The sequence below is a fragment of the Trichomycterus rosablanca genome, chromosome 25 (genome assembly GCF_030014385.1).
Source record: "Trichomycterus rosablanca isolate fTriRos1 chromosome 25, fTriRos1.hap1, whole genome shotgun sequence".
Classification (NCBI taxonomy): Eukaryota; Metazoa; Chordata; class Actinopteri; order Siluriformes; family Trichomycteridae; genus Trichomycterus; species Trichomycterus rosablanca.
The window spans coordinates 9868185-9882973 of record NC_086012.1 but is presented as its reverse complement, the minus strand read 5'-3'; the positions used below and the strand labels follow the sequence as shown (position 1 = coordinate 9882973).

General features: G+C 40.8%; 1 protein-coding gene across 1 annotated transcript in view; it reads left to right on the top strand.

The window, feature by feature from the left end:
• The window catches only part of kcnq3 (potassium voltage-gated channel, KQT-like subfamily, member 3), a 69082-nt gene extending 63616 nt beyond the window's left edge, over nt 1–5466 (top strand). Inside the window, exon 15 of the mRNA XM_062987394.1 lies at nt 4449–5466. Coding sequence (XP_062843464.1) covers nt 4449–5000 — 552 coding nt within the window. The 3' untranslated portion in view covers nt 5001–5466. The remainder of the gene's footprint in view (nt 1–4448) is intronic.
• The last annotated feature ends 9323 nt before the right edge of the window (nt 5467–14789 follow it).

Genomic DNA, 14789 nt, shown 5'->3' with positions numbered 1-14789 from the left:
AGGGAGGTCAGCCTGTCAGTGCTCAGACCATACGCCGCACACTGCATCAACTCGGTCTGCATGGTCGTCATCCCAGAAGGAAGCTGACGCACAAGAAAGCCCGCAAACAGTTTGCTGAAAACAAGCAGTCCAAGAACATGGATTACGGGAATGCCCTGTGGTCTGACGAGACCAAGATAAACTTGTTTGGCTCAGATGGTGTCCAGCATGTGTGGCGGCGCCCTGGTGAGAAGTACCAAGACAACTGTATCTTGCCTACAGTCAAGCATGGTGGTGGTAGCATCATGGTCTTGGGCTGCATGAGTGTTGCTGGCACTGGGGAGCTGCAGTTCATTGAGGGAAACATGAATTCCAACATGTACTGTGACATTCTGAAACAGAGCATAATCCCCTCCCTTTCGAAAACTGGGCCTCATGGCAGTTTTCCAACAGGATAACGACCCCAAACACAACCTCCAAGATGACAACTGCCTTGCTGAGGAAGCTGAAGGTAAAGGTGATGGACTAAACCCAATTGAGCACCTGTGGCGCATCCTCAAGTGGAAGGTGGAGGAGTTCAAGGTGTCTAACATCCACCAGCTCCGTGATGTCATCATGGAGGAGTGGAAGAGGATTCCAGTAGCAACCTGTGCAGCTCTGGTGAATTCCATGCCCAGGAGGGTTAAGGCAGTGCTGGATAATAATGGTGGTCACAAAAAATATTGACACTTTGGGCACAATTTGGACATGTTCACTGTGTGGTATACTCACTTATGTTGCCAGCCATTTAGACATTAATGGCTGTGTGTTGAGTTATTTTCAGAAGACAGTAAATCTACACTGCTATACAAGTTGTACACTGACTACTCTAAGTTATATCCAAGTTTTAGTTCTATAGTGTTGTCCCATGAAAAGATATAATAAAATATTTGCAGAAATGTGAGGGGTGTACTCACTTTTGTGATACACTGTATATATATATATATATATATATATATGGCTGACACACGTAACTAATGTGAACACATGCTGATGCTAGGGACTCTTGTTGTTTACGAGTAATTTTTTTGCGAGTCATGAGTCCAGTCCGAGTCATTTAAAATGACTCCGAGTTGAGTCTGAAGTCGCTGTGTGTGCAACTTACGTGTGACCCATCTCTGCTTATAGGCTGCCAAAATGACTCTGTAGGTATATGGTAGTTTGACCTCTGTACATTGTGAGGTGGATCGTCCTTCGGTACTTCAGTACATCCTGGGGCTATTTCCTCCACAGGCAAAAGATGCACACAGCCTGGCTGTCCACATCATCCAACTACACAGCCGAGAGGATTAAGGGCCTTGCTCAAGGGCCCAACAGTGGCAACTTGGTAGAGCTAAAATTCGAACCCTCAACCTTTTGATTGATAGCCAACTGCTCTACCCACTAGGCTACCACTGTCTCTTAGCTCTCTGATAATAACCCTTCTGGTCTGTAACAGACACCAATGGCCACCCAACCACCTTTTATAAGTGTGTGGCTTCTGTGTGTGGGACTGTGTTCACATCCTGCTGTTTCGGACATACAGTGTATCACAAAAGTGAGTACACCCCTCACATTTCTGCAGATATTTAAGTATATCTTTTCATGGGACAACACTGACAAAATGACACTTTGACACAATGAAAAGTAGTCTGTGTGCAGCTTATATAACAGTGTAAATTTATTCTTCCCTCAAAATAACTCAATATACAGCCATTAATGTCTAAACCACCGGCAACAAAAGTGAGTACACCCCTTAGTGAAAGTTCCTGAAGTGTCAATATTTTGTGTGGCCACCATTATTTCCCAGAACTGCCTTAACTCTCCTGGGCATGGAGTTTATCAGAGCTTCACAGGTTGCCACTGGAATGCTTTTCCACTCCTCCATGACGACATCACGGAGCTGGCGGATATTCGAGACTTTGCGCTCCTCTACCTTCCGCTTGAGGATGCCCCAAAGATGTTCTATTGGGTTTAGGTCTGGAGACATGCTTGGCCAGTCCATCACCTTTACCCTCAGCCTCTTCAATAAAGCAGTGGTCATCTTAGAGGTGTGTTTGGGGTCATTATCATGCTGGAACACTGCCCTGCGACCCAGTTTTCGGAGGGAGGGGATCATGCTCTGCTTCAGTATTTCACAGTACATATTGGAGTTCATGTGTCCCTCAATGAAATGTAACTCCCCAACACCTGCTGCACTCATGCAGCCCCAGACCATGGCATTCCCACCACCATGCTGGACTGTAGGCATGACACACTTATCTTTGTACTCCTCACCTGATTGCCTCCACACATGCTTGAGACCATCTGAACCAAACAAATTAATCTTGGTCTCATCAGACCATAGGACATAGTTCCAGTAATCCATGTCCTTTGTTGACATGTCTTCAGCAAACTGTTTGCGGGCTTTTTTGTGTAGAGACTTCAGAAGAGGCTTTCTTCTGGGGTGACAGCCATGTAGACCAATTTGATGTAGTGTGCGGCGTATGGTCTGAGCACTGACAGGCTGACCCCCCACCTTTTTAATCTCTGCAGCAATGCTGACAGCACTCCTGCGCCTATCTTTCAAAGACAGCAGTTGGATGTGACGCTGAGCACGTGCACTCAGCTTCTTTGGACGACCAACGCGAGGTCTGTTCTGAGTGGACCCTGCTCTTTTAAAATGCTGGATGATCTTGGCCACTGTGCTGCTGCTCAGTTTCAGGGTGTTGGCAATCTTCTTGTAGCTTTGGCCATCTTCATGTAGCGCAACAATTCGTCTTTTAAGATCCTCAGAGAGTTCTTTGCCATGAGGTGCCATGTTGGAACTTTCAGTGACCAGTATGAGAGAGTGTGAGAGCTGTACTACTAAATTGAACACACCTGCTCCTTATGCACACCTGAGACCTAGTAACACTAACAAATCACATGACATTTTGGAGGGAAAATGACAAGCAGTGCTCAATTTGGACATTTAGGGGTGTAGTCTCTTAGGGGTGTACTCACTTTTGTTGCCGGTGGTTTAGACATTAATGGCTGTATATTGAGTTATTTTGAGGGAAGAATAAATTTACACTGTTATATAAGCTGCACACAGACTACTTTTCATTGTGTCAAAGTGTCATTTTGTCAGTGTTGTCCCATGAAAAGATATACTTAAATATCTGCAGAAATGGGAGGGGTGTACTCACTTTTGTGATACACTGTACACTATATTGCCAAAAGTATTCGCTCGTCTGCTTTCACACGCATATGAACTTGAGTGACTCCCATTCTTAATCCATAGGGTTTCATATGATGTCGGCCCACCCTTTGCAGCTATAACAGCTTCAACTCTTCTGGTAAGGCTTTCCACAAGGTTTAGGAGTGTGTTTATGGGAATTTTTGAACATTCTTCCAGAAGCGCATTTGTGAGGTCAGACACTGATGTCGGACGAGAAGGCCTGGCTTGCAGTCTTTGCTCTAATTCATCCCAAAGGTGTTCTATCGGGTTGAGGTCTGGACTCTGTGCAGGCCAGTCAAGTTCTTCCACACCAAACTCGTTCATCCATGTCTTTATGGACCTTGCTTTGTGCACTGGTGCACAGTCATGTTGGAACAGGAAGGGGCCATCCCCAAACTGTTCCCACAAAGTTGGGAGCATGAAATTGTCCAAAATCTCTTGGTATGCTGAAGCATTAAGAGTTCCTTTCACTGGAACTAAGGGGCCGAGCCCAACTCCTGAAGAACAACCCCACACCATAATCCCCCCTCCACCAAACTTTACACTCGGCACAATGCAGTCAGACGAGTACCGTTCTCCTGGCAACCGCCAAAGCCACTCCAGAGAACACGTCTCCACTGCTCTAGAGTCCAGTGGCGGCGTGCTTTACACCACTGCATCCTACGCTTTGCATTGCGCTTGGTGATATGAGGCTTGGATGCAGCTGCTCGGCCATGGAAACCCATTCCATGAAGCTCTCTACGCACTGTTCTTGAGCTAATCTGAAGGTCACATGAAGTTTGGAGGTCTGTAGCGATTGACTCTGCAGAAAGTTGGCGACCTCTGCGCACTATGTGCCTCAGCATCCGCTGACCCCGCTCTGTCATTTTACGTGGCTACCACTTCGTGGCTGAGTTGCTGTCGTTCCCCATCGCTTCCACTTTGTTATAATACCACTGATAGTTGACTGTGGAATATTTAGTAGTGAGGGAATATTCACGACTGGACTTGTTGCACAGGTGGCATCATATCACGGTACCACGCTGGAATTCACTGAGCTCCTGAGAGTGACCCATTCTTTCACAAATGTTTGTAGAAGCAGTCTGCATGCCTATGTGCTTGGTTTTATACATCTGTGGCCATGGAAGTGATTGGAACACCTGAGTTTAATGATTTGAATGGGCGAGTGAATATTTTTGGCAATATACTGTAGTGTATGAGAGTTATTTGTGTTTAGAAAAACAATCAAAACCTCTTGTCATGGTTGCAGGTGACAGACATGGAGAAGAAGCTTGACTTCCTGGTGGACATGCACATGCAGTACGACCTCACAGCTCCCGCCCACATCACCATGGAGCGCAGCGATCTGACGGTCAGCATCACCGGAGATCGGGTGTACTGCAGCTACACTCCGCCTCTCCCTTACACCCCTTTCTACTCGCGCTCACTGTCACACACAAACCCGACTCGACCCACCGTCCTGCCCATCAGCCCACTACCAAACCACTCCTTTTCCTCTCAAGTGGACCTGTGCGATAAACTGTGCGTGGACCAGCGGGCAGGCACGCCCCTCTCGCTGCTGTCCGTCACGCACGAGGAGCTGGAGCGAACGCCCAGCGGGTTCAGCATATCCGCTGAAAAAGAGGACGTCTCGCGCAGGGGGTCGGGAGCCACCACAGGGTCGGGCTGGGACCACGAGCACCGCTACTTAGCCGAGGGCGAGACGGATACAGACAGCGAGCCTTTCACGCCCGGTGGACACGCCTTGCCATCAGCAAATGACGGATTTCTGAGCGACGAAGCGTGGATCACTCCACCTTGAAATTCGCACCCAGTCACTTACACAAATACAAGTGAGCAACATACTAGTGTTTTTAATAACCGCGTACATTGTAAAGGCAGACACGAACATATATATCGATCACACGCTTTACCGCTGCAAAGCAAGGAGCACTGCATGGAATGCATGCGTTTTATCTTTTCGTCTTTAGTGGTAGACATTGCACAAGAGCGGACCAAGAAAAGACTGACGAACGGATAATTCAGAGTAAAAAAAAACAATGCTATGCCATTTTTGTATACTTATTTTTATATTTAGAACCATTTAGCTTTTTTCATATGCATGGACTGCATGACACTTATCTATAGAGCAGCTAATAGAAATAAAATGTTCACTTTTTTTTTACTTATTTGGGTCTTTTTTTTTGTGTAGGGCTGTCATGGTTTCGACCAGGTTGAAAAGTTGAGACAGCATGTAAAATGCAAATAATAAAAAAAAAAAACACAGAGTTTCTTACATTTACTTTGACTTTTATTTTATTGCAGACAGGATGAACCTGAGATATTTCATGTTTTATCTGCTCAACTTCATTTCATTTATTAATAAACATCCATTCCTGCATTTCAGGCCTGCAACACATTCCAAAAAAAGGTTGGGACAGTAAAGCATTTACTACTTTGTAATGTTGCCATTCCTTTTCACCACACTTAAAAGATGTTTTGGCACCGAGGATACCAAGTGTTTTAGTGTTTCAGCTTTTATTTTGTCCTATTCTTCCTGCAAACACGTCTTAACATGTGCAACAGTACTCCACGCGTTCTCTATTGGGGACAGGTCTGGACTGCAGGCAGGCCAGTCCAGTACCCGTACCCTCTTCTTCCGCAGCCATGCCTTTGTAACGTGTGCAGCATGTGGTTTTGCATTGTCTTGTAGAAAAATGCATGGACGTCCCTGGAAAAGACGACGTCTTGAAGGCAGCACATGTTGCTCTAAGATCTCAATGTACTTTTCTGCATTAATGCTGCCATCACAGAAGTGTAAATGACCTTTACCAAGGGCACTGACACGACCCCATACCATGACAGACCCTGGCTTTTGGACTTATTGCTGATAACAGTCTGGAAAGTCCTTTTTGTCTTTGGTCCGGACCACACGGCGTCCATTTTTTCCGAGCCCAGAGAAGTCGACGCCGCTTCTGGACATGGATACATAAAGCTTCTTTGTTGCACAGTAAAGTTTTAAGTGACATTTGTGCATGTAACTCTGTATTGTAGAGCTTGATAAAGGTTTGCCGAAGTAATCCCTCACCCATGTGGTTATATCAGCTATTGTTGAGTGGCGGTTCTTGATGCAGTGCCGTCTGAGGTATGGAAGATCACGGGCGTTCAGGTTAAGTTTGCGCTCTTGACCTTTATGCACTGAAATTCCTCCAGATTCCTTGAATGGTTTAATTATATTATGCACTGTAGAGGGAGAAATATGCAAATCCCTTCCATCTTTCTTTGAGGTTCATTGTTTGTTGACAAACTGGAGATCCTCTGATCATCTTTGCTCATCAGAGACTCGGCCTTTCCTGGATGCTGCTTTTGTACCAAACCATGATTACAATCACCTGTTTGGAATCACATCATTATTTAGTTTTATCACCTCATTACTAGCCCTAAATTGCCCCCGTCCCAACTTTTTTTGGAATGTGTTGCAGGCCTGAAATGCAGGAATGGATGTTTATTAACATGAAATATCTCAGGTTCATCCTGTCTGCAATCAAATAAATGTATTTATTTACATTTGTTATTATTACATACCATGACAGCCCTACCTTGCAAAGAAGCGTTTTGGTTGAACAACTGAATTAGTTGCCTCTCGTTTACTCATTTCGTTACCACGCGACATCTTTCTGGATGTCTCCGTCTGTTGGTTCTCGAGCTTTTTCACGCCGATGCTGTTTTTATTTGCTGGAGTGTTTCAGATACATGAGCATGCTGATTATTACCAAGTGCACTTCCTCTGATGTCACCAAGTACACTTGTACTGTTAAGTGTGGACAGGCAGTTCAGGCCTCCAATGCTGCTCTGTCCAATCAGGACTTGTTCTAATTATGTCACATGACTTCAGTTCAGACAGTGGATGGGCTGTCTCTGTTCACAGTTACTATACACAATCTGCACTAGTCATTTCTGTCCAATGGTAAGGTCGTGTGGTTATATGTTTATATTTGTATTTTGTGTTATACACTGTATGGTCATAAATATGTGGACGCTTAAACATTTGGCTTTCGTTCTTACACTCTTGCTTCGATTCTTTTGGAAAGTCTTTCCACTAGGTTCTAAAATATGACTGCAGGAATTTACCTCCAGCAACAGGATAAGGTTGAGATCAGTGCAGACCAGTCAGCTTCCTAAACCAAACTGTTAAATGTCAGTATAGACCGACTAGGCATAACATTATGAACAATGACTGGTAAAGTGAATAACACTGATTATCTCTTCATCACGGCACCTGTTAGTGAACATTTTATCCTCAAAGTTGATGTTAGAAGCAGAAAAATGGGCGAGTGTAAGGATCTGAGCGAGTTTGAGGAGGGCCAAATTGTGATGCCTGGATGGCTGGGTCAGAGCATCTCCAAAACTGCAGCTCTTGTGGGGTGTTCCCGGTCTGCAGTGGTCAGTATTTATCAAAAGTGGTCCAAAGAAGGAACAGTGGTAAACCGGCGACAGGGTCATGGGCGGCCAAGGCTCATTGATGCACGTGGGGAGTGAAGGCTGGCTGATCCAACAGACGAGATACTGTAGCTCAAATTGCTGAAGAACTCCATGCCTTGACAGGTCAGGACTGTTTTGGCAGCAAAAGGGGGACCAACACAATATTAGAAAGGTGGTCATAATGTTATGGTGGCTTTTATACTCAGCATTCCTCACCAGTGAGCTTGTTGGCCTTCTGTTTATGGCTGAGCTGTTGTTGCTCCTAGCTATTTTAGAAATATGGCAAAGCTGGCATCTAAAGACAGTGTAACGTTCTTAGATAATAATCATTTTGGAGACAATGGCTCTTATCTTGAGTTTGTGTACCTGTTAGTCCACATCCTTTTGGTCATATAGTTTACTTTTAGGTGTTACTGGTTTGTGTGATGATCTTTTTGTACCCTATCAGGTTCACAGCTAAGTCTGAATTAGGCTTTTGGGTGGCCCAGTGGTCTATTACACCAGCCCAACACTCCTGAGATATGGGTTAGAATCTCACTAGTGCTATAGGCCGGCTTGGTGTCTACATAGACAGTGGTTACTACACTGACCAGAATAAAGTGGTTGATGAAAATTAAATGAAAAAATTGAATTAAATAATTTTTATTAATTATTATTATTATTATTTGTTTTTTGTTATTATTATTAATTGTTATTATTATTGTTATTTATTATTATTATTCATAATGATAATAATAATAATTATTATTAATTGTTATTAATATTACTATTATCAATTGTTATTATTATTATTATTAATTATTATTATTAATTATTTTTAATTATTCTTAATAATAATAGTAATAATAATAATAATAATAATAATTATTATTATTATTATTATTTGTTATTATAATTGTTATTTTTATTATTATTTATTTTGATTAATTATTATTATTGTGGTTTCTGTTTAGATTTGTTTTTATTATTATTACTATTATGTATTATTATTATTAGTATTATTGTGGTTTCTGTTGATGTTTATTATTATTATTATTATTATTGTGGTTTCTGTTTAGATGTTTTATTATTATTATTATTATTATTATTATTACATGGTCCTTTTGTACATAAGTACAGGTCCTTTTGCAAAACAAGCGCACAATTCCCAGTTCTTTCTAAATCTTATTTTAAAGTTTTGACAATCACATGATTTACTATAAAACTTCAAAATAAATGTAACATTATCGGAACAACTGCCAGGTAACATTTTGTTAAATTCTGTAAAATGTAAGAAAATCTGCCAAATAATAATCAACTTCAGTAGGTGAAGTTAAAGGCTTATATACACTTGTAGGAAACATGTCTCTCAAAGTAGTGAATGTTTTTTTTTTCTGTGACTGCAATATTGTGTCACATGGTGGGTAGCGCCGTCACCAAGAAGGTCCTGCCTTGCATTCAGTGATTAGAACCCACCGCGTCCTTGTAAAGTTTTCTTCCAGATCTTGACAAGGAAAGTTAGCAGCTAGTCAATTATAATAAAAAGATCCAGAATAAACTTAGGAAGGAACTTATATTTACACAAACTATTTTCTTTTCTTTATTTGTTTTATTTATTCATTTATTTATTTACACAAAAAAATTGTGTGTTTCAATAACGCAGTCCCCCAAAAAAATTCTGGACATGAGAATTCTCTTGTAGTTCAAATCTTTATTTTATTTATTTATTTACACAAAGAATTATGTGTTCCAATAATACAGTTCCAAAAACAAATATTACAAACATTTATTACAAGTCTGGCCATGAGAATTCTCTTGTAGTTCAAATCTCCATTTTTTAATGTATTTATTATTATTAATTAATTATTAATTATTTAATGTATGTATGTATTTAATTACTTATGTATTTATTTATGTATTTATTTATTTAGACATAGAATTACATGTTCCAATAATACAGTTCCAAAATCAAATATTACAAACATTTATTACAAGTCTGGACATGAGAATTCTCTTGTAGTTCAAATATCTATTTTATGTATGTATGTATGTATGTATGTATGTATGTATTTATGTATTTATTTATTTATTTATTTATGTATTTATACAAAGAATTCCATGTTCCAATAATGCAGTCTTAGAAAAAAAAAAACTATTACATAATTACATTCCCAAGACTGCGAGGAAATACATTCCCATTACACGTGTATGTAAACCTTGTCTTCAACTGTATGTCATGTAAAAAAATAACCCAGTGACCATTTACATTTCTCCAGCCTTTATAGTAGTCTGGACATGAGAATTCTCTAGTAGTAAAGCTGATCTACAGACATAAACAGAAACATGATAATAATAAGCGACGTTATTTACAGTCAGTGAGTCCAAAACAGAAATGTATAGCCATGTTTAACTCTTACTTCTAACTTCCCTTCTTACACTGCCTAGTTTTGATTAAATCAACTTTATAAAATACTTTTTGGTAAATATAGATCAAAATTACTGGATTATAGTAAATTATATGTGTTTGTGTGGGGTTATACACTGATCAGCCAAAACATTAAAACCACCTCCTTGTTTCTACACTCACTGTCCATTTTATCAGCTCCACTTACCATATAGAAGCACTTTGTAGTTCTACAATTACTGACTGTAGTCCATCTGTTTCTCTGCATACTTTTTTTTAGCCTGCTTTCACCCTGTTCTTCAATGGTCAGGACCACCACAGAGCAGGTGTTATTTAGGTGGTGGATCATTCTCAGCACTGCAGTGACACTGACATGGTGGTGGTGTGTTAGTGTGTGTTGTGCTTGTATGAGGTAAATACCGTGTCCACTCACTGTCCACTCTGTTAGACACTCTTACCTAGTTGGTCCACCTTGTAGATGTAAAGTCAGAGACGATCGCTCATCTATTGCTTCTGTTTGAGTTGGTCATCTTCCAATCTAGACCTTCATCAGTGGTCACAGAACGCTGCCCACGGGGCGCTGTTGGCTGGATATATTTTTGGTTGGTGGACTATTCTCAGTCCAGCAGTGACAGTGAGGTGTTTATAAACTTCATCAGCACTCATACCAGCACAACACACACTAACACTAACTGTCACTGCAGTGCTGAGAATGATCCACCACCTAAATAATACCTACTCTGTAGTGGTCCTGTTGGGGTCCTGACCATTGAAGAACAGCATGAAAGGGGGCTAACTAAGCATGCAGGGAAACATGGACTACAGTCAGTAATTGTAGAACTACAAAGTGCTTGATAAAATGGCCAGTGAGTGTAGAAACAAGGAGGTGGTTTTAATGTTACCACATTCATGTACTGTAAAGTCACTAACAGGCTGCCATCACTGACTAATGACTGCTATTTGTTATTTGTGCCTTGTCATTTTGAGTAGAGCTTTGTTTCAGTCACACGTTTAACATTTAAATTAAATATTAAGGACAGCCATTCGCTCTCTGAAATGTTGCTTTTTTTAGGACACTAACGCAAACGTTTTTGGTTTACTGGATGATTGCGGATTTTACACTAGTGGCCTTCTGAGCACTGTATTATTATTTGTATTTATTTCTTTTTTAAGAATAAAATCTTCATTTATAACCTGTTTTAATCCAATGTTGATTTACAAGGAAATATGCAGATGTTATTGTACCTTAATTTTATATGTTTAATTTCATCAGTTATTAATAAAATGTATTCAAATAGACGTTTATTTGACATTAATGTCTTGTAAAGTCTCACCACTGTGAAGAAGCCAGTAAGTAAGTTTGGCCTGCATGGTTAAAGATAATCCATAAGGCCTTTCCTTTTTCAGGTGCCTACATTCATATACTATTATACTCTCTCACTTACATACACCGACCTGGCATAAAATTATGACCACTGACAGGTGACACTGATTATCTCATCACGGTACCTACTTAGTGGGTGGGATATATTAAGCACCAAGGCTGAGAAACCTTGTGTCCTGCCATCCATGTGGATGTTACATTTACACGTACCACCTACCTAAGCATTGTTGCAGACCATGTACACCCTTTCATGAAAATGGTATTCCCTTATGGCTGTGGCCTATTTCAGCAGCAAAAATGCTTCAGGAATGGTTTGAGGAGCACAACAATGAGTTTGAGGTGTTGACTTGGCCTCCAGATTCCCCAGATCTCAATCCAACCGAGCAACTGTGGGATGTGCTGGACAAACAAGTCCGATCCATGGAGGCCCCACCTCACAACATACAGGAGATCTGCTGCTGACGTCTCGGTGCCAGATACCACAGCACACATTCAGGGGTCTAGTGGAGTCCATGCCTCGACGGGTCAGGGGGACCAACACAATATTAGAAAGGTTTTCATAATTTTATGCCTAATTGGTGTACACTATTATACTTTCTCACATGAGAGTTTTATGGAATGTATGGGACTATCAGAGTGTGCGTCCGCAGTGTGAGATCTGGTTTACTGGTTTAGTCTATATACCAGTTCATCTCAGGTGACACATTAGAAGGCTATTGTGGCCCATTTCACTCTCTAGTGACCATGAGAGAGAAAGAGAGAGAGTAAGAATTGCTGGAGAGAGTGCTGTCTGTGTGTCTGAGAGTCTACTACCTTTCCTCTAGGTGAGTCTTCGTTATTTTTTGTAAAATCATTTTATGACTATAAATCATTTTAAAACTTTATTTAATGGATAAATTATGTAACAAATTCAACTAAAATAATTGTGCAGAAAACTGTTGAATACAGCATTTATTTGGCAACCCAGTGCCTAATAGTGCTTTATAAATGTTCTCATCATGTAACCTGATTTTGTAGGTAAATTTATGGTAATTTTATTTGTATTAATCAATTGTGATCTACTTGAGACAATCTGTAGTCTGAGTTTAATCAGAGCACTATATATAAATAATCAGGGAGCTTTTTTTCTGTACTATCAACATGCAATACCAGATAAATAACTCATCATGAAACCAACATTAAAATCATGTTTTGACATGGAAACAAAGCTTCTAAAACAAGTCGAAACATACATGTGATATTAGTCATAAACAGCTTTGATTAATTAAATAATACAAATAGCAATTTTCATGTTAAACCATCCAACAATGTCAAACCTATGTGGAACCATTTAAAAACCTTCAAAATACACAGGTAAAATGCAATATGAAAGCATTATAGTCAATAAAAAACCATTCTTGCTCTTGTTAATTGATTTTACGTTTTTGAAAAAAACTCAAATTCAACCACCCATTGTGGTACAGTGTCCAGACCAACAGATCCAGCACAATGTGTAAAAATATCATGATGCTATGTTTTAAAAAGCAAACAATAAAATACACTATTGATGAGTGATCAAGTCATCAGTAAGATTAATTATATTTTTATATTAATTAATTAATTAATACTATATATACAGTGTATCACAAAAGTGAGTACACCCCTCACATTTCTGCAAATATTTCATTATATCTTTTCATGTGACAACACTATAGAAATAAAACTTGGATATAACTTAGAGTAGTCAGTGTACAACTTGTATAGCAGTGTAGATTTACTGTCTTCTGAAAATAACTCAACACACAGCCATTAATGTCTAAATGGCTGGCAACATAAGTGAGTACACCCCACAGTGAACATGTCCAAATTGTGCCCAAAGTGTCAATATTTTGTGTGACCACCATTATTATCCAGCACTGCCTTAACCCTCCTGGGTATGGAATTCACCAGAGCTGCACAGGTTGCTACTAGAATCCTCTTCCACTCCTCCATGATGACATCACGGAGCTGGTGGATGTTAGACACCTTGAACTCCTCCACCTTCCACTTGAGGATGCGCCACAGGTGCTCAATTGGGTTTAGTCCATCACCTTTACCTTCAGCTTCCTCAGCAAGGCAGTTGTCATCTTGGAGGTTGTGTTTGGGGTCGTTATCCTGTTGGAAAACTGCCATGAGGCCCAGTTTTCGAAGGGAGGGGATCATGCTCTGTTACAGAATGTCACAGTACATGTTGGAATTCATGTTTCCCTCAATGAACTGCAGCTCCCCAGTGCCTGCAGCACTCATGCAGCCCAAGACCATGATGCTACCACCACCATGCTTGACTGTAGGCAAGATACAGTTGTCTTGGTACTTCTCACCAGGGCGCCGCCACACATGCTGGACACCATCTGAGCCAAACAAGTTTATCTTGGTCTCGTCAGACCACAGGGCATTCCAGTAATCCATGTTCTTGGACTGCTTGTCTTCAGCAAACTGTTTGCGGGCTTTCTTGTGCGTCAGCTTCCTTCTGGGATGACGACCATGCAGACCGAGTTGATGCAGTGTGCGGCGTATGGTCTGAGCACTGACAGGCTGACCTCCCACGTCTTCAACCTCTGCAGCAATGCTGGCAGCACTCATGTGTCTATTTTTTAAAGCCAACCTCTGGATATGATGCTGAACACGTGGACTCAACTTCTTTGGTCGACCCTGGCGAAGCCTGTTCCGAGTGGAACCTGTCCTGGAAAACCGCTGTATGATCTTGGCCACCATGCTGTAGCTCAGTTTCAGGGTGTTAGCAATCTTCTTATAGCCCAGGCCATCTTTGTGGAGAGCAACAATTCTATTTCTCACATCTTCAGAGAGTTCTTTGCCATGAGGTGCCATGTTGAATATCCAGTGGCCAGTATGAGAGAATTGTACCCAAAACACCAAATTTAACAGCCCTGCTCCCCATTTACATCTGGGACCTTGACACATGACACCAGGGAGGGACAACGACACATTTGGGCACAATTTGGACATGTTCACTGTGGGGTGTACTCACTTATGTTGCCAGCTATTTAGACATTAATGGCTGTGTGTTGAGTTATTTTTAGAAGACAGTAAATCTACACTGCTATACAAGTTGTACACTGACTACTCTAAGTTATATCCAAGTTTCATGTCTATAGTGTTGTCCCATGAAAAGATATAATGAAATATTTGCAGAAATGTGAGGGGTGTACTCACTTTTGTGATACACTGTATATATAAAATTTTAATCGTGCTTAATTGGTTGGGTTGGTTGAGTGGTGGTGCCACTCGTTCATTGCCATTTATGGCATGTTTTGGGTTGTCAGCATAAAGCAAATTTATTGTCCATGTATCCCACCTAGTTTGGAAGGTGGGGTCAGAGCACA